Genomic DNA, 24,310 nt, shown 5'->3' with positions numbered 1-24,310 from the left:
AATTTCATTTCAATCACACGTCGACGTTGATATTCGTTTATGGATATATGTGTGGGAAGAAAAGTTCGCTGTATATTAAGAAGCTCGAAGAATGCTCGAAAGTAGAGTTTGAGAACAGGTTGTTGCTTATGTATTTTGTCTCATAAAATTTCCACTATATTTGTCCAAACCTCTTGTTCTCAAACGTACATACATCGTTTGTAGCGAAAATTTTGTCCAGTTCGTTCGATGTATTCCATATCCGTCGGTAACGTCGATCGTAACACAAAACACGGCATATGACGAGAATTTATTCACGTAAACGACAATTTTATTATTCACAGACATTAATCTAAAAATTTTCTTTTTACTATCAGAATTCAATTAATGCAATTTTTCTTCCGCAATTTTTATTACTATCGCCGTACAGTTTTTCCTTACAATTTATACACGCAGCTTGTGTAATATTCGCTTGGTAACAACGTATATATAATATATATACAAGTTACATGACACACGTACGCCTGTTTGTTTTCTCTCGTCCGAATACAGGATACACGGCATTTGTACAAATGGACAGACACCGCCGATCTTGCAGAATGTGACTGTACAAGCTTCGAGTGACAGTTGTTTTTGCTGTTCACCCGATATACCTGCTTAAACGCCCCGCCCGCCAAGTGTCTTCGTTCTCCTAGAGTCAATTGTTATTTTTAATCGCAACGAATCGTTCGATTCGACCGTGTCTCCTTTTATAAAACGTCTGTCATCGAATCGTATAATTCGTCGCTCGATATCCGCCGGTTCGATTCGCTTATTTATTTATTCGATTATTGATCGATCGTTGTTATTGCCGCCAACCGTTTGTGGAAATATTTGTTAAGAAGAATCTCACGAGTCGATTGTTTCCATCTCTTTTTTTCTAACGACACGAGAAAAGAATTTGAATTTGTCATTTGAGACAGATGCGTTTGTCAACCTTCCGAACGGTTGATCGGATGACGATCTTAACATATTTTACGACTTTTGTTAAGCTACGCGATGATATTTGAGGTGGACGGTGGTCGGTTGAAAATTAGCAAGAGAATTTTAAATATTCAATTTAGATGTGAAATAAAGAGAAATCGATATTAGTTCGGAAGATATTGTTAAAAGATTGAGGCCTATTTAGGTTAATCGAAACCGATAACTGTACCCTGGCTGGGTTTTTACCCTTTCACGGCGCAATAAAGCGACCAAGAATGCGGAATGAATAATTTGAAAATGATCTCTTGCACTTCTACCGTCGAAAGAGCAACATATTTTTCAACCTTCCATAAGAAATAATTATTAACGAATGCGTTACGTACGCGATGTTTAATATACCCACAGTGCTATATCACCTTCGTTCTCTTTTTGTCTCTTTCGCGTTACATCACGAAAGGGTTAAACCATGCAAGAGGACCACGAACACCATGAAAAGAATTTTTCAGCCACCTAAATACTTTCAAAGAAAACAGCCGTGTTGAACGTTTGCCGCGACTCACCCTGTACGTGGTATAGTTTGCCTGAAACCATACGATACCCGTTTCAACCAGTTTCCACTAAAATCAACATTAACAAAGTCGTCGAAATAGTTTCCAGCGACGCTGTCCATTTCACGTGGAAACAGTTTAAAAGCTCGGTCATCGAACAAACAACCGACGCAAATACTTAGCCTTAGCAGTCTCGATGAACTAGACAGCGCCTGCACCATAATCCGCAGTTTCCTTAAATACGTATTCAATCTGAGTTTCTATTCTAGCTTGAAGGTAATTTTCCTGGCGATGAACAATGCGCTAACTAACGCAGTGGCGAACGGCGGCCGCAATTCCGCCTGGAAATTACCGCTTAAAATATTCACGGCCATATTCGAACCGACATCCAAAGCGCCGCTTAAGGGATTACGTAACCCGGATACGTATTTTTACCATAGCTTTACATTCGAATCGCGCCGGCCGTTTTCTCCGTTGTACCTACAACCTGCTCCGCAGAACAAGATCGATACTATACAAATTCAACGCCTGTTCGGGTTTTCGTGCTCTCACGGGTTTATATACGCTGACTCGACGAAGTATTTCCACGCTCGTCATAAACAATTTTTACGCATATATCGCGCTCACTTTTTGAAATTGCATTAATCACGGCGAGACAGGACTGTCGTGATCGTATTGATAAGTAACAAATTTGGAACCAATTTCGAGGCGTATATGTCGTATGTGTAACATCTTGTAATTACATATTGTGTACACATACGTGCGCGTATTATATATTAGGATACATTTCGATATATCGGGTGTCGGGAACAAACCTATAGTACGTGTTAATGAGGTCAGGTAGATGGTAAAAGTTTGTACGAACTTATGTCCGAAAATGCTTTGTTAAAGAGTTATAAGCGTTCGAGAATTTGTTGGGCAAGTTGTTCTTCGTTCGACGAAAACGCGATAGAAACGGAAGACCAGCTTTCGCAGTGTATTCAAAATACATTTACTAATATCTCTGTATCAGCAGGAGTATTCGAAAGAATTTGACACTCAGTTCGACGAGAGGAAGCCTGAAACCTCGCAGAAAGAAGAAATTTTCAACGTTTATTACAATTTCCAAAACGCTTAATAAAGGCTTAAGAACGCATATAATTCCTCGATGAAGCACCTTCGGACACAAATTTGTACGAAGCTTCTTTTTATCTGCTTGGCTTCGGCAACACGTAGTATGATTTTTGCCCCGATCTTCTCCGACACCCTGTATATACGTCGATATACCTAATACGGTTAATACGACTCCAACGTAATCGTAAAACCGATTCGACCAATATACCACGACAGTCGTGTTCCGCCATACCTTTAACTAAAAATTTCAAAATGTTTTACACGATATACACTCGATACGTTCTACAAGAGGATAGACGTAGGCAACAACGAAAAAGTTCGGTCGAATCGAGTGGACGTAAAAAGTACGTGGACAGATGGTTCGAAATCGAGCGGAAGGAAAAAGGAAAACGAGATATCTGGCTTTACGAAAAATTCGTAGAAATGCGAAAGAAAGAAGAAACGAAGACGCTTCACGGTGTGTGTGGCAACCGGTATATCCCTTGTCCCCAATTTCTTTCTCGTTCGTCGTTCATCGCGGTGATACTTTAGGCCAGCGGATTGTCTCGGTTGCAGCATCCTAGGGATGTACCTGTTCGGGGGTAAGTTTTGCATGTGGGCGGACCGGAGTCGGCCCTGCACCTGTGCCGAGGTGGTCTCGCGGCACCCAATGTGTCGCTGTGATCGCAAACATTTCAACGACATCGTCTGGGCACTTGTCACGGTCTTTCAGGTACCACTGTTCCCCACTCTCTTACACCGAAAAAAAAAGATAAAAAATAAAAAATACACTACTGTATATGCGCTAAGTATTTATATATGCACATGGTATTTCTATATCTACACCTATATCTATAATCTCTAATCTTTATCTATGCCTATAATCTATTACTATTTCCATCTCCATCTCTATGTCTATTGTTCTATCTATATATCTATATGTCTATGTTGATGTCTGTGTCCACCTATATCTCTATATCCAGATATCTATGATCTGCATCTGTACCTGTAACTCTGTATCTATATCTATATTTATCCATATCTATATCTATATACGTATATGTACGTGTCACATAATATTATGTACAGTTTTCTCTGGCTTTTTCGCTCCATCGCGTTTCCAGCTCATTTTCTTGATATCGCGCGATCGAAATATATGCATATACGGACATCCTTTACTTTTTGTCCTATCCCTGTTCTCTTTCTTCCTTACTCTATTTCTCTCTCTCTCTCTCTCTCTCTCTCTTTCTCTTTCCATTCTTTCTGTTTCTCTTTTTTCTCTCCGTTCTTTCTCTTCCTCTATGCCCATCTTTGCTCTACACACGGCTTAATTAACAACGCGTTCGTAACAGATCAGCAACGCGTCGACGAGTTTCTCTCTCTCCGCCGTCGAGTTTCTTCTCTTCTTTTCTTTTTTTTTTTTTTTTTTTTTGTTCTAACCGATACGTTTTTTCCTCTGGAATTTTTTCATTCTCGGTTACTTTCCCTTCGGATCGTCGGAGGCTCGTCAGTGATTTCTCGCGACTGCCGATAGAATTAAACGGAGAGTGAATAACGATTTGTTTGTCGCGGCGATTAACACGGTTCGTTGTCGGGCCGAGAGCAGTTAATCGATTACACGGATTACGTTACGCTGTCGCGTATCATCGTCTTACCCTTTTTGAATAAATAACCGTACGTTGTTGCGATGCTGGTTGCCATGTTATAGAGACGGCGCGGCGAGAAAGATCAAAATAAAATCACGTTTGCCGAGAAGAACGCGGAGAGAACGCAGAGAGAAATTCGCGATTATGTGGGCGCAAGTAACTGACATCCCATAGAGTAAGAATATCGACCGGATACTGATCGTACATTGCTATCTTTCATCTGTCTTCTCCTCTTTTTCTTTTCGTTCCCTTCAACTTATCACAATGTGTAGAACTAGCGGATAACGATGATTTACATAAGCTAGTTCCTATTTCTAAGAATACACGAACGATTGTACTACTACTATTAAGAGCAATTAAATAGCAGATTCAACAAGACAGAATAACTTTCTAGCTTCAATACTTTTGTTTGTCGTGAATATAGAAACATTCTGTTTTGCCTATCGTTTGAAGCGTAACCACCGATTGCTTGCGTTGTGTATAAACAGGCATTTTTCGTTTTCCTTTTTACATAGATCTTGACGCAGGAAGATTGGAACGTCGTGTTGTTCAATGGTATGCAGAAAACGTCTCATTGGGCGGCCCTCTACTTCGTCGCGTTGATGACATTCGGCAATTACGTCCTCTTCAATCTGCTCGTCGCCATTCTCGTCGAAGGATTCTCTTCCGAGGTACGTTTGTCACTAATTTACGTTCATTTGCTGGACAATTCCGGTGTAGACCAGAATTATTAACCACATAGAGCGATTGTAATTTAATCGAGAATTTATCGTAAATCCACCATCTAATTAATTAAACGAGTTTCCTGTACCCGAATCAAGTGAAACGAAGAGGCTAACGATTAAAACTGTGACATCGAATATCTAGTATTTTCCTGTCGTCTATCGTAACGTATAAATCGATTTGTAGTTACAGGAAATTGAATAAAATTCGCGAATATTTTACAACTCGATTATACTCTATCGATCATCGATATAAATGTTATAGTTTGAGCCAGTTCGTTCGGTTACTCGCTGTGTACGGCGAGTTACGAAATGTTATAAATATCGAAACATGAACTTTTCCAGAGAAATGAAAGAAGAGAGCGGGAACAGAGAGAGATGGCGAGACTGGCGGCGAAAGAAGCAGGGATGGGCAGTGACGATGGTTCCTCGAGAATATCGAGATCTCACTCGATCACTGATAGCGACACATACACACAGGTAAGAAGATCGATATTAATTAATCATCGGTAGTAAATTAATCATCACGCGACCGCTAATCTCAATTTCCATCATTCAGCGAAAATGTTTCGACATATAATTAAGAATAAGTCTCATAGGACGATAGGATCTGGAGAATCGTAAAATAATTGTAAGATCGTAGGATCCGGATGGGAGAAAAAATATCGATGAAGAAGAAAAATTAATCGAATCCTCGTAATTTCCATTCGTTTAAGAAAGAGTAAAAAAAAAGAGAAAAGAAACTTGCAAAAGAGACGTTGTAATTCTCTAAATTTCAACAATTGGATGGTGCTCTTGGACAGAAAATATCCCCTAAACGAGTAACGTGAACAAACAGATTCACTTTAGGATTGTTCTCTGCAAACATAGTGAGGTCTCGTATGGATCGTCTTATATTCTCTGGGATACATTAATCATGCAAACAACAGCTGGTCCATAACTGAAAAAGCCAAAGATATTTGAAGTACAGTATGAGAACATACAGGTTCGTCACGAGGTTCTTGCATCTTTCTCCTCTTCGAGCTTTATCGATCATCTCGGGTTATGTATACGTACAGGTTTCCAAAATATTCTGTGCAAGAAGCAATTTGTTGGAAAAAGAGAGGGTAAAGAGCAATCTATCAAAGGAGCTTTATTTATTGATCAGTGGACAGCTTCTATCACCATTAATCAAATTAAAATACATAAAGCACGCGTCTGCTTAAAATCTTCTAGTAAAAAAATTGCCTGCGTCGCTAAGGAAGACATAAATCAAACAATACTTTGGTTTTATACAGGATAAAATGTTTACTTTTCTTAGGAAATCGCTGAGTTTAGAATTCCAGGTTCCTCGAATGCTGCATTTACTTTCGTTGTTTCGACACAATGAGAGTACAGGTATTTGGAAGAACAAATATTTTCAGATATAAAATAGGAGGAATTGGGACGATGTCAGAAATATTTCGCTATTTCCATCCTATTTCATATTCTAATCCTTAAACTTCTTGCACAGCCATCCTCCTGATCTTTATCCCGATTTTACTCCGATTTTCAGTTTAGTTTCATTTTACTTTCCATTTTGATTCCGTGTTAATAACTTTCATTTTGACAGCATTTTGGTCCCATTTTGCTTCTCGTGAATTTCCTAGAGGTTTGCTCCGTTTGCTTGTAATATGTTCTTGACGCAAGTATACATTATAGAAAGCTGCAACGAATAATTCATCTTTCGTGATACATGAAAATGATACGCCCATCCTTACGAATTTATCATCTTGAAGTATACTCGTACAAGCGACTATCTGATCTAAAAATGAACTTCGCTTGTTTATCCGAACTAACATTGACTATCTTCATTCGCCTGAGTGTCTGCATAACTCACGCGCTATCCACTTGTCCATTTGTCTTTTGCTCTTATGCCTGAGCCAAGTGACGAATAATGGCTTACTTTCCATTCGAGCGCTATTTATCTCGATGTTTGTCGTGGATCAGTTTCACTAACATCCCTTACAACGTTACTTTTAATAGCATACGTTCCTTTCAATTTATTTTCTAATATGAAATCACTAGTTTCCAATTTCACGAATCAACGTCAAAGTGATTCTAAAACATTTACTTAACCTTTTGCAAACGTTAAATATATGTCTTTGGCGATAATTTCCGGTTTAAACTCGTAGAAATAAATCACTCGAACGAATCAAATTTTTTCGAAATAAATCGCGCCAATCTTTTAACGGTACCGATTATTCGTCAACCTGTGAGACACATTGATCTTCGCTTCGAAGATAGCCACGCGTTGGATCGCATTTACTTGCGAAGTTTTATGGACGAGAAGAAAACTGAAAAACGATTTTATCTTAGCGTGTAAATATTTGAACGTAGGATCGAAAGAATTCGTGGCAGAGCGCGGAGGAGTTGCGCAAGTACAAAGACAACAACAGCAGGGAGAAGCAGAACACCGTATGGAAACATCAGATGGACGAGCCAAAGTGTAACATTCAAAAGGAGAATAAGATGATGGGCGCTGCTGGACAACCACCGATAATTACTCACACGGCAGCCACCCCTCAGGATTCGCCCAACACCACGCTCGATGTCGGCTACAGAGATCTAAATTGTCGAGCTGTTTATCCTACAGCGGCATTGTCCATCGAATCCATCGATCGTTCAGGCGTACGTGTACTATCTTTTAAACAACTGCGTTGTTTAACACGACGCTCGTATCGTGGCAAAGTGTAATTAGGCTAAAAAGTAAATTAATAATTAGCACTCGTTTCGAAGTAATTGCCACTCGGTAAATATATAACAAACATATCTGATCTATTTGAAGAAATAAATAGCTATTGTAATGGAATATTGGAATTTTCTAGCTTAACATTTTTTTTTTATAAATGTCTGAATATTTTTATAGCAGGCTGAAAATATTCATCGATTTCCAGTAACTTTCTACGAAAATATTATTTTTCCAGAGTCAGTGTAGTATTCCTTCCGGCCTGTTGAAGCTACCAGACGTTTCGAATAAAATATCAACCAAAAATCTTATTGCCGGACAGTTTCCTCGACGAATAAGCCTCGTCACAGCTGTTGTTAATCCAGCAACGAGAGAATCATCCAGTTCAAGGTACGTAATATCTGCGTTCCACGAAATGCAACTTGAAATAAATTATACGAAACGCGAAGATGAATATTATCTTTCGACTCGTAAGTTACCTGGCTGCTCCTTGCTACAGTCCGCCAAGGATACAAAGAGGTTACTCGTGGAAATTATCACGGCCATCTCTACGGAGGAAACGTTGGTCGCAATCGGAGGACGAACCTCTTAGTAGAGCTACTGTCCTAAATAACGGTCGAAGCACCCTACTCGGTTCCAATTCAACGTAAGTTGTGAATAAAATCAAGACGATACGCATAATAAAAGGATATTTGGAAATAATATGTACAGTGGTTATGAAAAGTATTTGTACATATTCTTATTTCTTTTTTTTAATTAGATTCTACGTTTTCTTCTCATAGTATCGAACTATTGTCATTTTCATTAAATGATATAAAATACATTACAGTCGGATTTAGTTAGCGTGCAAAGGTAATAACAACCGTAGTGGCGTAGAAATACCTTTTGCAGCCACTGTGGGTAACATGGAATTAATAAAGTAATACAAATAATAGTTGAATAACATAAAATAAAGTTTAGGTATATTCCTTGGAGTGGGAGCTACAATTTGTTTGCTGACCCACCCTCTGGCTTAGGTTTTCGTAATCCTTACGAGTTTTATACATGAAATTTTCAGTATGCATGTAACAGTCATAAATCTACAGAGCGTACTTTTTAAATTTTCATCGCAACCTGAGATAAAAGAGCTGTAAGAAGCGATCTTTCCTATCTTCTTCGAAATTCCGACCAACTGCGGTTCCTTAAAAAAAAAAAAAAAAAAAAAAAATTTTTTTATGCGTCACCTAGTAAACGAATTCTTCCAACTTTTCAAATAAATTCAAGACGTCCGGTCCAATTTTTAAACAGTTACTCTGTTTTTAACTCTGTGTGTACTTTAGTACGCCACTGTGGAGCTTCGCTATCTTACTGTAACCTTCTAAAAAAAAAGTCATTGTTTCAATTTTTAATCAGTGTAAAGCCGGGTAATTTTTTGTGCGAGTATACCTTGGTCGTATAGCCCCCACAGGGCACGCTATTATCGCACAAACGTTCGCTTATACTTGTGCAATAGATTTGCATACTGCACGAGTATGCAGTTACGTGTGTAACCGGTTTAAGGGAAGTAACATCAATCTTTGTCAAAGATGATTACGGTCATCCATAAATACTTCATATTGGTTAACGACTCGGTCATTGCGTAATACGTGGCATAACTGCTTCGCGGTAACTGAAAATTTGCTAAACCATTATTTTGTTCCTCGTTTGCATATGGTTATCCAGCGAAAAGACGATGAAAATTCAATCGCAAGATTTTAGTTGCATGAATCACAGCGAGTACCAAAACTACATTGAATAACGAGAATTAAAATACCATCGTTAACGCGTAATAGAAAAATATCATTTACGTTGAAACTACGAGTGTACTATAGAAAGAAATGGTAAAAATCCATTCGTGGCAGTTCGTTCGCCAGTTACGTCTTCAATAATTCATCATATCTCAACCAAGGTAAATTTATTTATTCGCATAGTCAAACGCAATATCTTTACAAGTTAAATTAATTAAACTAATTCTGTTTTCTTGTTCAATTATTTGCCGGAGAATGTTGTCGAAGCGAAATATGCAAGTAATGCAAATTGATGGTAACGTCGTATTCGAAACACCGATGTAACATTAACGTAGTCCGCGATAAACGTTGTTCACAATAGATGATCATGTTTATGCTCCAGTTTCTCCTTTGCCGTGGTAATTTTCGCAAAATTACCTTTCAGTTTCAACGGCGGTTATTTACACGGTTCGATAAGAAACGACACGCAAAGCGACACACCGAATAATCGAACGACCGTCCTAACAAGCAATAATCGTAGTCTCAGCCCTAATAATTCCATCGCAAGCCGTAGCTCCTCTATACGGCGTTACACAGCAACCCCTAATCAGGTGAGTCTTGTCAAAAATTTCAAACTCGTTATAAAATATTTCTTTGTCGCGTATTTTGAAAGTCCAGATATCGAGGAAAACGTGCGTAGAAAAAACGCAAACCTATTTTCAAAATTAATCGTCGGTTGATTTTGAGATCGAATTAATGAAATTATTTCAAATTTTACGTATTTTACATAGAAAATGTGAAAATTTGTATCAAAATCGTAATAATACCATGAAGAAATTTACAAATATTAATCGTCGACACGACTTGGTTTTCCAAGTAAAGAATATTTTAACGATCAATTGCGAAAGATAAACTTTGGTAATTCTAATAAAGTAATCACGGGGATTAATATATTTTAAAGATGCGATGGATTAGCGATCTTTCGCGAAGGAACTCGTTGCGTGGAAACGAAAACATTCAGTCGCCGACGAGAAAAACTTTACCTCTAGACGAGGTGCCTATGCAATGCTCAACGGCACGTACAATCAATAATCTGTCGATGGAGACTGGTCCACTGCCCAGAATTAAACGACTTCCCGATCAAGATGATGACAATCCCCGTACAGACGAACAGACGCCTCCCTTGAATGGTCATGGTAGTGCAAGCAGCATCGAGAGAATTAAAAAAATATTCATGTTTTTTGAACCGAAAGGATGCCTTAAGGAACGTGATGATTACTCGCTTTACATTTTTCCACCGAATAACAGGTACGTTTGTGTGTGCGCGGCACACTTTATGTGCCATATTTCCTTAAAAAGAAATCTATTTACTTCGAGTATTTCGAAACAAGAAAAATACGATTGAACTACTTAATACATTTTTTAATATTCCTTTTTACTTAACGAAAATTCAATATGCTCGGATTGTTAAATATCTTTAAATATCGTCGATACAAATTTTGACTATGATTAAGTGTTCCTCGATTTGACAACGAACGATCGTTCCACAAATCGCAAACGTATTTACGTTTCAGATTTCGCGTTTTATGTCGACGGTTAGTCGATCAAAGATGGTTCGATAACGTGGTTCTCTTTTTCATTGGTCTGAATTGTATCACACTGGCGATGGAACGGCCAAATATACCACCGGATAGTGGAGAAAGACTTTTTTTATCCACTGCGAATTACATTTTTACCGCGGTGTTTGCTGTTGAGATGTTTATCAAGGTAACAAAGGAGTTTTGATATCTCTGCGAAAAACAGCGAGAATATCTTCTACGAAAACGGATTACAATTTGTCGCAGGTTGTTGCATCTGGTATGCTGTACGGCTCCGACGCTTATTTTACTTCAGGATGGAATATTATGGACGGAGTTCTTGTGATCATTTCCATAATCGACTTATCAATGTCCTTACTGTCGGCGAGTAGTCCAAGAATATTTGGAATACTGAGGGTACGTTTCTCTTTTTAACGTGATTCTAACTTAAATCGACTTTTGCATTTGTTTCTCTTCTTTTTCTCTCTTCCTCCTTTTTATTATATATAAAATGCGAAGAAAACACGCCAAAGAGATTTGCGCAGATTATATTCAACGGTATGAAATAGAATAAATTTGTTTTTAATCGTCGTATTCCTCTAATTAAATCAAAGCACTGATTTTCGTTTGTTCCATCGAATTCGAATACTCTATTTTTCACATTTCGATTTACCGTTCAATTTCACGAGATTTTCTATACAGATAGCACTTAATTTCGTCGGAATCTGCGTACACACAGGCACACAATTTACGCCGTCTTAAAATTGAGATATTTTTGTAAAACGAGCGAATAATTAACCCTTTAATACTCAGTGTCGCGCCTGTCTTGTCACGCCTTTACGCATATCAGAGTTGCTAATGACGTGACAGGGACGTCACTTGACGTAGCAGAGACGTCACTTGACGCCAGGATGCTAATAACAATCGATGAATAAGTATGTGAATAAATCAATGCCCAGCACATGTTGCAATATACTTTGTACATGAATATTACTCATTGTACACGATACATTGTATACAAATTACTCTAATATTTGAAACATTTCGTCATCTAGAGCGATTAATCAAATACTAATGAAAAACAATTATCCTGACAAGTATCTTCTCAAACTCTTCAAAAACATTCGCGATTATACTTTCCCGTTTTAATCATCCACCACTGAATAAATTAAATGATATGAAATTTACACCGGTTCGGGACACGTAATAATCACGTTTCGCGTAACTTTCCCACCTGTTATCAATTAATCCTAACTTTTAATTCGTATCGTTGCAGGTTTTTAGACTTTTAAGGTCACTAAGACCATTACGGGTTATTAATCGAGCTCCTGGTTTGAAACTGGTTGTTCAGACATTGTTATCCTCTTTACGACCTATCGGCAACATCGTTTTGATATGCTGTACTTTTTTCGTAATCTTCGGTATCTTGGGCGTGCAGCTCTTCAAGGGTGCCTTTTATTACTGCGAGGGGCCTGATATTAAAAATGTACGCAATAAGACGGACTGCCTGGCCGACAAACGCAACGTTTGGTTAAACAGAAAATACAATTTCGACGATCTTGGAAAAGCGTTGATGTCGTTGTTCGTATTATCATCGAGGGACGGATGGGTGAACATCATGTACACCGGACTCGACGCTGTAGGCGTCGATCAACAGGTAACGCGCTCGAGTGCGCCAATTTTATTTGCATATTATATTACCACTTCGCTTAATCTACATATACCCTAGGGTCGCTTATTTTTCCCCCCAAAGTTCTCTCTTTTTAATGCCAACATTGATTTTTAATTCGACCAGATTATCGGTCGCAATACCATAATCCCAAGTAGGATCGTCCTTTAGATTTACTTTCTGCTGGAGGATCGTTTCATCTCCTTTAGAGGTTATCGTTTTTACCGTAGTAGGAACGATACTTCCAGTAAATAAAAATGACGTTTGTAACTTGTAAATCGTCCCTGGTAACAGAATTTTTAACAGCTTTGATGATATGTGTTCTTTGGCTAGCGATGTGAGCTTCGATTCTGTCGGTGAAATTACTTAAAAGTTTCAAAACGTCGATGGAAATGTACGTATAAAATATACGTATTCCAGAAAGGGGGTGTGCAAATGAAAATTTTTAATTGTGGTCTTACTATAACGATTATTAAGAAATAAGTAACTGGTTTATCCTGATTGTAATCCGATTAGGTATGCTTGCAAAGTATCCCTTGTTATCCGTTTCAGCCAATCGAGAATTATTCGGAATGGCGATTGCTCTACTTCATAGCTTTTATCCTGTTGGTTGGCTTCTTCGTCCTTAATATGTTCGTGGGCGTTGTGGTGGAAAATTTTCATAGATGTCGCGAGGAACAGGAGAAGGAGGAACGCGTGAGAAGAGCCGCCAAACGAGCCTTGCAAATGGAGAAGAAGCGACGAAGTAAGAAAAGGAAGAGTGTGTTTTGCATTTAACCAAACAGGATCGAAGAAACGAAATTAAAGCCGAACCATTCGATTCGCAGAAATGCACGAGCCACCCTACTACACGAACTACTCAAAATCGAGGCTGTTCGTTCACAACGTTGTGACTTCTAAATATTTCGACCTAGCAATTGCTGCGGTGATCGGCCTGAATGTTGTTACCATGGCGATGGAATTTTACATGATGCCAAAAGCTCTGACTTACGCTCTAAAGATATTCAATTATTTCTTCACCGCGGTCTTCATCCTCGAATCTTTTATGAAACTCGTTGCCTTAGGTCTACATCTTTACCTTAAAGACAAGTATGTCGTATTTTCGTCAAAAAAGAAGAAAATAAAATATTCTTTCGTGCAATATCAAATATTCAAACCGACTATTTCACTCTAGATGGAATCAATTAGACGTAGGAATCGTGATATTATCGGTGGTTGGTATAGTTCTCGAAGAAGTTGAGTCGAAGATCATTCCGATTAATCCTACGATAATTCGGGTAATGAGAGTTTTACGAATCGCTAGAGGTAAGTTACAAAAAAAGAAAAAAAAAAAAAAAAAGAAAAGAAAACAAGAGGAGAACGAAGGGGATCGGCTAACGATTGAAACGATTTTTGTAGTTTTGAAGTTGCTGAAAATGGCAAAAGGAATACGCGCCCTTTTAGATACGGTAATGCAGGCGTTACCGCAAGTTGGAAATCTAGGATTACTATTTTTTCTCCTCTTTTTCATCTTCGCAGCTCTTGGTGTAGAACTATTTGGTCGACTAGGTAAGCGCTAAATTATCACAAAGAATTTTTCAAACAATGATTTTCTTCAAAACCAACTTACCTACCTCTCTTTACTTATTCTCTCACGTACGATCGTTTTCCCAGCCCTATTACAATTTCTGTCCCCTGCTGTCCACGTTGTACATTTTATATTATAGTACCGTATTATAGTACAGTTCCTGTAGGAATTTAGTCCACGATGTATGTTAATTATTGCAGAATGTAACGACGACATGCCTTGCCAGGGTCTGGGGGAGCATGCGCATTTCAGTAATTTTGGTATGGCGTTTCTAACGCTTTTTCGCGTAGCCACCGGCGACAATTGGAACGGTATCATGAAGGACACCCTGAGGGACGACTGCGACGAAGCAGCGGACTGCGTGAAGAATTGTTGCGTGAGCACCATTATAGCCCCGATATTTTTTGTAATTTTCGTGCTGATGGCACAATTCGTTCTTGTCAACGTTGTCGTCGCCGTGCTCATGAAACACCTCGAAGAAAGTCACAAACAGGTGAGAATACTTTATTCGTTGCTCTTAATTGATTTTCTATTTCTATGACTTAAATGTAAATTAGTGTAATCAATAATTATAGCGTGTTGATTGTGTTCTGTAACGCGAACCACTCTTCGTACACTCGTCCATTTCTTCATCCATAATAATCTTTCGACAATAATGATTTTTAATATTTTAAAGTTGCCATATACCTGTTTTCAGTTGTATTTCCCTAATGCTTTCCTTAACATTCGCTCGGACCATGAACAAACTCCAAACAGCCATTTATCCTGCGTCGAAAACTAATTCTTATTGACACTTATTCTATCTGCCATCCATAAAGCTTATTGTTGTTGCCTGATCCCATAGTTTACGACGCATTCTTTAACGCTTCTTGGGTCTACTAACTTAACGGTTAAATCTTGCAACACATAACATTTCCCTATTAACGCTTCACTCGAGGGTACGTTCCGTACTTTCCAGTAACAATCAGCAAGGATACTTCCTTGCCGGAAAGTGCAACTGACGAATTCGTATGTCTCGTGTTCTGGAGTTTTCATTTTTCTACCTGCCTCATTCATACGTAGTCAGTGAGACAGTGAAACGGCACCGCTTCGCTCACGTTCAACTTTCATCTGTGCACCGAGTGTTCGAAGTTCTTTGTGAAATGTATTCTTGTGAATGTATTCTTTGTGAAATGAATTCTTTGTGAAATGTAAAGTTATATTTAAACTTTAAAATCATCGAGACGGTGAATTCGACCGATTCGTGGCTAATCGAGACGAGAATTTACGACTCTCGTTGAAAAGTTACACCGCAAACGCGTCATTCCCCGAACACGATCCAACAGATTGTAAAAATGTAAATAGCGAAAATGTAGATCTGTCGCGTTAAAACGTAATAAAATTAAAAGAGAATCGATTTAAAGTCTAAAATTTATTTTTGAGATGGAAGACGAGCTTGACATGGAAACTCAGCTGGAGAGAGAATTGGCCGCGGAGCAGGAAGAGCTGTTGGAGGTAGAGGAAGAAGAGGAAGACGAGGAAATAGTGAAACGAGAAAGAGGAGACGATGGTGGCATCGAGGAGGACGACGACGTTAGAGAACGCGAGTCTATTTTAGTGACGAACGAGAAGGTTCTTATTAAGGGGAGGCCTGGTCTTGCCAAAGTTCGTTCCTTGCCTGCGAATTTTATTTACAATCCGCCACAAGAGGAAGACACAGACGGTACGTGTACAGTAAAATATTCGACAACTGAACGTAAATTATGGATGGATCTGGCCAAGCCAGCTCAATCGATGAATCGCGTAACGAATCTCTCAATTTTCCATTTCGCATTAGGCAAAACGATATTTAAAACTTGCATACGATTCGTGGTAATTTATTTTATTCACGAGTGATTATTAAATCTAATTCATTCTTTGATTATTCAAATATTATTTGATTGTCATCTGTGGTGTTACATCTCAATATTAGATACTGGATTCTAATATTTTAGGAAATTTCATATCGGTCTGTTTAAAGCACTGGCAATGTACTTTTGTAATTTTGGGTATCGTCTTTCAAAGATCGAAACTCGTATGCGTATTTAAAATATTTTTCCATATATACTTTTCATAAGAAATTTCCTTATTATAAAGTAAGACGTAATAGGCTAAAAGTATTTTATGTTTTTACGTTTATCAGGAAATTTTAAGGTGCACGATAATATGTGATTTTTTTTAACGAATAATCTAAATACTATCGCAATTTCTACGTTTTATAGACGGAACGATTTTCGCGACGTTGTCGCGGCGCAATTCGTATCATCGCTCCAGTTCAAGACCGTCCAAGTTCAAATCGAAGCGTCGACAAACGTTTCACTCGGGGCATAGCCAGAGGAGATCCTTACTGCCGATGCATTTTGAAGTCGCCGAAGTTTTCGAGAAGTCAGTGAGCAATCTAAGCGTGCCTCGGATTATTCCTCAATGCAACTATAGTGCAGCAAACCGACATGCCACCCACGCGCAGCGTCTAAGGTTACAGGTAAAATTATTTTTATTTTCTCTACGGACGACAAATTCTAAGCATGATTAGTTTTGATCGGGATTATAATTTTATTTCCCTTAGGTAGGCAATTTTGTTAACAGTTACAAGTAAGTTTTCAGTTTGCAGATAAATCGATAAAGTAAAAAGAAAATAGCACGTGATGACCCGTTTGTTGTTCTATGCTTTGCGTTCCGAGCACATACGAGAAGCTTCCCAGAAGCCAAACTGATCAACTCTAATTTTTACCAATTTCTCATCTTTCTTACATAAGTAGACGATCAAAGTTTAATTTTTAGAAAACAAACTACATACTCGCGTGAGTCTGTTCATTGCGAGAACAATAAGACACGAACAATAGGAAATTCCGAGATGAATGTAAAAAAAGAGCCTTTACAACGTCGTCCCTTTTCTTGTTTCTCGATCGATGGAGTTGATCGATGCGACTTCTCGATAGCCTGCGTAATACTATTTCAACCGTATAGTACACGCATAGTAATGTGTTTATCGTTCTATACAAATTTTCAATTACCGTGCACATCAAGGCGTCAAATGCAAACTCATTTGTCACGCTAATTATTTTATTGTTAAACATAGTTTCCGTCGTTTCATTTAATACTTTACCTTTTTACCTTTAAACTCCTTTCAGTGTTAAACTCCTCACAAAAAAAAAAAAAGAGAAAAAATAAGAAAGAAAAGAAAAATCATCATTTACCTCCACAAAGAATCCTACATCTCAAAGTGAATTCCAAAAAGCAACACACTCTGGCACATTTAATTTCCATCGCTATTCACAAAGCAATTAACCATCGTGATTTCTCATCGATTAATATATGCTAATTTACGTTGGCAGGCGACCAGCAGCAACGGACAAGAGAACAAGTGTTTGTTGAGCGTGATCAAACCTTCAACGAGTTCTTCCCCGGTGTCACCGGCCGGCTCGGTAGCCACGCTAGCCTGTCCTAAACTAAGCAGCGAACGTTATCTTTTGCCAACGGCCACTATTTACCCGTCCAAGGCAACGTTGAGTCGCAGGCCATCGAGCGACACGCAGTCACAGTCCGACACGAACGCGAGCGTCGGTACCGCGAGCAACGCTCCTTCCAGAACGCCGAGCGTGTCGAACGATCACACGGAAAACGGTGCATCGAAGGCTAGCAACAAATTGGACGATTCTAAGAAAACGAATAACGAGCGACGGGTATCTGCTCCACCGACGGATGATCTTGACGTGCAGTCGATCATTAACGAAAGGAGACCATCCAAGCTCAAGTGCGGAAATTCCCTGGGAATGACGGCCAGTGTCGGTGACCAATACCCTCCGTCGATTCATACGGGCAGCTACGTATACGTCACCGAGCAACGATCGGAGGAGGTGTCGCCGATATCGACCGGTAACATGAGCGACAGCATGATGGCAAGCACGAGCGCGAGCACGAGCGTGAGCACGAGCGAAAGCGCGAGTGCAAGCGCGAGTACAAGCGCGAGTGGAAGCGCGAATGCAAGCGCGAATGCAAGCGCGAGTACAAGCGCGAATGCAAGAGCGAATGCAAACGCGAGTACAAGCGCGAGTGGAAGCGCGAATGCAAGCGCGAATGCAAGCGCGAATGCAAGCGCGAGTACAAGCGCGAGTGGAAGCGCGAGTGGAAGCGGTGGCGCCAGTGGAAGCGGTGGCGCTAGTGGAAGCGGTGACGCTAGTGGAAGCGGTAACAGGAACGGAATCGCCGTGGTAAATATACCGGAAGCGGTTTGCACGACTATTGGCTCGGACGTTCGCATATACGTGGACGATATCGACTCGATGAGCAGCGACAACCAGTGCACGGTGTCCTCCAACGAGGACACGCTGGACGAGGACATGCTGGACGAGGAGACGCTGGACGAGGAGTCGGACGTTTCGTCCGTCACCGCGGTCCATGATGAATCCGGCTTAAGAGAAGAATGAAGGGGAGGTCCGATAGATTCGATAGAGCGTGTTCCGGTGCACCCTTGGATCGTTCTTAAAGTTCAAGATCGAATGGTCGTCGCGCGATCTACACTCCTATCTGAAGTTTAGATAAACGGATTCTAAAAAGAAAAAAAAGAAAAATACCAAAAAAAAAGAAAACAAAAAGCAAAGTAATCGGTTCTACCGAGAAACAGTATAGATTTCTATGCAACTGCTAGCCGACCATGGTATCCACGGCAAAGTACCATGGAGGGTTCTGCGAGGGTTCAATGTTTGGGCTCTAAGAAAGACTGTAGTGCATGACAATATAGTCGTTATATTCTAGTAACTTTGCCGCCGTGAACTTGCCAAAGATAGGGAGCAGGAGGTTTAGGGAAGATCGGGAACATCGGAAGGGTGGATGGATGGCGTTTTCTGGGCAGGTAAACGGATTCGCTGTTAGTCGAGCGAGTAACCGAAAGCGAAGATCTATGGGAATCGAAGAACGTGTTCGATCACGGATAGAACAATTGTGTGTTTTCAGCGCGCAAAATGGAATAGTTCGAAGGGATGAGAGATGTGAATGAGAGATAGCGTGTGCGCGAATGTTAGCGAATGGCTGAACGCGCGTGCAAACGACAAGCGAGGGCAACCAAAGAAAAAAAAAAAAAAAAGAAAAGAGAATCAGAAGAAATGAAAAAAAAAGAAATGAAAAACCTATGACAATCTATTATTGCCAGCGGAACTGATCTTACGTTCCGTTAAAAAATACACCGTGGAAGTCGATCCGTAGGAATTGGTAGGATGAAGAACGACGTAGTTCTGCGTCAATAATTAGGGAATTTATGTAGTCGTTAGGTAAAAAAAAAAAAAAAAAAAAAAAGAAAAAAAACAAATTTGTCGAGTCTACGCGACAATTGCAATTAATCGGACCACACTTTCTCGCCTTTCCTTTTTCTCCAGCTCGTCGAATAAATAACGCGTGTCGTTCGCAGGAATGTTTCGAGAGCCGCGGCGGATCGTGGGTAGCTCTCGACGGAGAAACAGAAAGGTGCCAAACCGAACACACGGAAAACAATGAGGGAAAATGAAGCATAAACGCGATGAAAGGGAGAAGAGCACGAACGCGAATGGTCATTACCGAAGTGCCAGAAAATCTAGATAAAAAAAAAAGCAGTTTCGGACTATAAAAGAAATTAGGAAAACAGAATAAAAAGTAGCGTAGTCTTATCGCGGAACGGAGATTTTAGCTGCGGAGAGACAGGAAGAACAAACGGAATAAAAAATCTCGTGTATTAACAATAGACGTTAAGAGCTTCGTAATTAAATATTCTCAGAACCAACGTGGTGCGTGGTCGAAACGGGGGAAGAATAGGGAGGCCGAACAAATATTGTTACGATTGGCTAAAGTAATAAACAGCCAGTTCATAGTTTAGTCGATTATAATGGTATTTTTGTCACCTCTTTCGCGCTAACTCTATATAACGGAACAAAACAAGCAAACTCGACGATTAACTCGGAGCTCGAGGTAAATACGATTAGGAACTTAAGACTAAATCCGACGTTGTGATAATCTTTAATACAAATTGAAACTCGTACAATCTATAATCTCTATGTCAATTGGTATTAACTTGGACAGGTTCACGTGGAAAGCTATGACGACACCAGCTGCCGTGTACTTCCGAATAAATCCTGCGGCGACTGACGATGAGTCGAGTATTCTCTTCGTTTCCTTCTCTTCGTTTCTTTCTCGCGTTCTAGAACGTTCTTCTCGTTAACATCTGTGATATACTTTAATCGTAGTGTATTTCCTATATAAAAAAAAATAGAGAGAAAGAGAGAGTGAGAGAGTGAGAGAGAGAGAGAGAGAGTGAGAGAGAACAAAAAAGCGCTACAAGGGTAAATGAAGGGAGCGAATATAGCAGGACGACAAGCAGAGAGCAAAGAGCAAAGATGAAGCAGCGATTAAAGAAACAGGAAAATACGAAACGAATGGTAGTGCGACTTTTTAATAAAAATAAAATGAAAGGAACATAAAACGAGGACGAGCGCGGAACTATGGTTTGAAGTGAGAAATAAAAGAAAAAATAAAAAAATAAATATAATAAACACAAATATATAAATACGATAGAAGAAACTCTACTGTACATACATACACTTACGAATATTCTATACTATACACTCGGTGTGGTTTATTTTGATACTACCGCGTGCGGTAATATTTAACGATTGTCGGGGATAAATTCAACAAATTAGAAATGAAGAAAAAATAGTAAAAGAAAAAAAAAATTAAGGAGAAGAGAAAGAAGGAGTAATTAAATAAAAGTAAAAGAAGAGTGCAAGTATAAAGTAAAAAAATTCTATGCCTTCTAACGTTGACGGACGTTGACGAACCTTCGTGCGGTGGTGGTGCCCGCGCTTCGAACGATCAAAGGCAATTGGTGATCTCTCTTCGTTGACTCGAAGTTTCATAGGTTGCTAAAACGTTAACGAGCGCTGTGCGCCACGTTGCTTTTTAAAAGAAAAAAAGAAAAAAAAAGAATATGAAAAAAGAAAAAAACGATAGTCACGCGACTGAACCGAACGATCGATCGATCGATCGAACGAAAGAAACAACCTTCGGTTCCAATATGATCGATTATCAGCTGCCTCGCGTGTTACGTGTTACTTCGATCGTTCGATAATCATAGGCGTAACGAACTATTACCAACGCTATAAATAATAATAGTCTGTTTGTGTAACTCGTTGAACCTGTTAAATCGAGACAGCTGTTAATTAATAATCGCTGTGGGAGCGATCAATTTGTTTCAATTACCTGTTAATCGTTAATCGTCCGACGAGAGTGACAATCGTTAGCGAAACGTACGACGGCGGATAGATTTCGGCGGACCCTTTCGTCATCGATCGATCTATCGTACGATCCCGATAGTAAACGAAACTACGTAGTGGTATGGACTGTTCATAGTCGAAACTTACTCCGTTTAAAAGGTCTAATGTAAATCTTGTACGCACAATCACGCCTATTCTACTCTTACGACTTATGTAAAAACGAGGGATCTCCGCTCCAATGTTCTGGTTGTTGCGATTACCCATTCGAAATTGTTACGTTAAACGAGTCAATAAATTTCTGATGAATTTATGGGACGGGGAGGGATCGATGCGATTCATTAATCGTAAGGAATAGATAACGAAGAAATGAAGGAAAGGAAGAAGAACGTGTCACGGAAACGTAGAGTCAAGTTGTTCGTCGAGATGAAACTATTCGTAATGGTGGCGTATTGGACTTCCTTGGACCTTTTAATCAGAACTCCTAGATTATAATGTATCCGTATAATATACATATATATATACATATATAAATGCGTGTGTATATATATATACACGATACACGTACATGATTAACGTATAACGCGCGTCTCTCTGGCACCACGACCGAGTTTCGATAGCTCGATAGCGTTAGACGACTGACCTCCGAATTATAGTTTACTCTAGCCACGGGATGAATCGTGCGACAGCGCGCGAGAATTCGCCGTTCAGTTGCACGAGTATTTGTTTAGCGAAACAGACGGTAAAAAGCAAGCGAAGAGTTTAGAAGATGCGAAAGAGAGGTAAAAAGATGAGTAAAAGAGAGAAGAAAAGGCGAATCTACTTACGTATGTGCGCAACATGGCGATGGAACAATTTCTATCCGCGAGAGAATCCGATGAAGACGAAAGAGAAGAAGAAAGGGAAGTTGTGTTAGAATAAAGAGAAGGAAAGTGGAAAATGAAAAGTGGGAGAAATGGAAGAAAAATATAAACGAATAAAATTAACAAAATGAAGAGTATATACATATATGCGTACATACATACGTGAACACATATACGTATATATACACATAGTTACGTGAATAATAAGTACAAGAGATGAAATCGTGCACGCGCACGTACATCAGAGTTATTAAACGTGTTATTCAGTGTACTTGTTGCCGCGTGCCTCTCGAGTCTGTTCTTCGCCCCTGAACGAGGCAGTGCGTAATCGTCTATTTAAGAAAAAAAAAGGAAAACCAATAAATGAAAAGTAACAAAAAAGAAATAAAAGAGAGAAAAAATTACAAAAAAAGAGAAGGAAGAAACAGATATAAAGAGGTAAAAAAAGAACAATAATGGAGGAGGAAGGGTAAGGAAGAAACGCGATGAAAGCCAGGGGGAATAAGGAAGAAGACGGTAGAGGGAAAAAGAGAAAATGTAAAATAAAGAAAAAAGAAAAAAAAAAGAAATAAAACGAAGAATGGCTAGCCGCCCTCAAATGTATCGTGCTATTTTAATTACAACAGTAACGTGTACCAGGCATGGTCCATACGACCGCCGAGAAGCGTCCTTTTTGTCTGTCTGATGCGTACATGTGCGTATACGTGAATTTTTTCGGGGAGAAGTCTAGCCACGCGAATGTTCGGTTGAATTTCGAAAAAAGAAAGGGAAAAATTAGGAAAGGGAAGAGAGAGAAAATGAGAGTATTGGAGAGAGGTGGAGAGAAAGGTTGAATGCGTGAGTGCGAATGTGCGAGAGAATGGAGGAACACGACGATAGAAGCGTAGAACAAGACTAAATATGTACAAATGTAATAAATTGAATGACGATTACGTTGAATTGACTTCATGACTTTTTATTTATTACTTTCCCTTCCATTTTGTTTTTAATTTAGTGAACGCTTTGGATTTCTAGAGCTTAATTTTGCGTAATAGAAAAGAAAGATATATACAGGGTGTTCGGCTACAGGTGTAAGGAAATTCAAGTGCCTGCACGCGGGCAAACCTCCTTACACGAACGAAAGAAGGTCAGCCTAAACAACGGGGCGCAATGATTCCCAAATCGAAAGACACACATGGGTGATAGTTTATATTGTAAAAGTCGTAGACCTTGACCAACAAGCAAGAAGATCGTGAAATTTAGAGATGTAAACGACCCTCGCGACGTTTTGCAAAAGAAATGGTAGATTGAACATTAAACCTGCTTACTCATAGAAATCCATAAAAAGTTTGGATGGAATTATTCGATATTAAAATACTCTTACTTAATATACTTATAAATAAATTTAATACTTAAAATACTTATTTATATCTTACTAAATACCAAAAGTACGTATTATTAGTTACACTTCTAAATTATATCTGAATTATATTTCACTAATGTAATATACCATAGATACATTGATACGAACGCCTAGTGTATTTTCGAGCTATCGCGGGGAGACGCGGTCGTTAGAATACGCGTCAACGAGAGTCGTAAATTCCCGTTACGATTGCAATAATGGACACCACGAATAGTTCGATCCCCTGATTTCGGTTAGGATAATAGGGGTGATTCAGTTAGTATAACACTGTGGTTCACAGAATTAAAGTATATATATTTCCAACACTTTATACAATCATACAAAGTAGTAACGCCGTTGGTTAAGATACAGATAATGAAGAGAAGGATTATTCTTCGATGAGAGAGTGATAGGAGCTGTCGGACTTGTGGGCACCGCGAGAGATGATGGAAACCTCTTAGAGATGTAGGAACGGTGAGAGTTGTAGGAAATGCAGGAACTCTAGGCACCGTGAGAGCCGAAGAAATACTCTAAAGTTCGTTCTGATGTAATTAGGGAGGAAAGATCGGTATGGGTGTGCCCTTTAAACGAAGAACGC

At 39.3% G+C, this 24,310-nt stretch overlaps 1 protein-coding gene across 9 annotated transcripts in view; it reads left to right on the top strand.

Moving 5' to 3' along the window:
• Window positions 1–23,274, top strand: part of LOC100651843 (voltage-dependent T-type calcium channel subunit alpha-1G) — a 107,699-nt gene extending 84,425 nt beyond the window's left edge. For 4 of the 9 annotated variants that reach the window (XM_048409811.1, XM_048409812.1, XM_048409807.1 and 1 more), the window contains 19 exons: window positions 3,159–3,315; window positions 4,744–4,899; window positions 5,296–5,430; window positions 7,309–7,599; window positions 7,896–8,047; window positions 8,133–8,303; window positions 9,848–10,013; window positions 10,364–10,710; window positions 10,977–11,169; window positions 11,247–11,396; window positions 12,256–12,636; window positions 13,201–13,393; window positions 13,476–13,737; window positions 13,823–13,953; window positions 14,047–14,196; window positions 14,416–14,708; window positions 15,638–15,917; window positions 16,456–16,715; window positions 17,569–23,274. In XM_048409811.1, coding sequence (XP_048265768.1) covers window positions 3,159–3,315; window positions 4,744–4,899; window positions 5,296–5,430; window positions 7,309–7,599; window positions 7,896–8,047; window positions 8,133–8,303; window positions 9,848–10,013; window positions 10,364–10,710; window positions 10,977–11,169; window positions 11,247–11,396; window positions 12,256–12,636; window positions 13,201–13,393; window positions 13,476–13,737; window positions 13,823–13,953; window positions 14,047–14,196; window positions 14,416–14,708; window positions 15,638–15,917; window positions 16,456–16,715; window positions 17,569–18,660 — 4,960 coding nt within the window. In that variant the 3' untranslated portion in view covers window positions 18,661–23,274. Of the gene's footprint in view, window positions 1–3,158; window positions 3,316–4,743; window positions 4,900–5,295; window positions 5,431–7,308; window positions 7,600–7,895; window positions 8,048–8,132; window positions 8,304–9,847; window positions 10,014–10,363; window positions 10,711–10,976; window positions 11,170–11,246; window positions 11,397–12,255; window positions 12,637–13,200; window positions 13,394–13,475; window positions 13,738–13,822; window positions 13,954–14,046; window positions 14,197–14,415; window positions 14,709–15,637; window positions 15,918–16,455; window positions 16,716–16,799; window positions 16,826–17,568 lie in introns of all 9 variants that reach the window. The other 5 variants (XM_012313521.3, XM_048409808.1, XM_048409815.1 and 2 more) reach the window with 3 other exon arrangements.
• Window positions 23,275–24,310: the final 1,036 nt, after the last annotated feature.

This window comes from Bombus terrestris, chromosome 11 (assembly GCF_910591885.1).
Source record: "Bombus terrestris chromosome 11, iyBomTerr1.2, whole genome shotgun sequence".
NCBI classification, from domain to species: domain Eukaryota; kingdom Metazoa; phylum Arthropoda; class Insecta; order Hymenoptera; family Apidae; genus Bombus; species Bombus terrestris.
The sequence above is the reverse complement of the archived record's forward strand: the minus strand, read 5'-3'. Positions and strand labels throughout refer to the sequence as shown.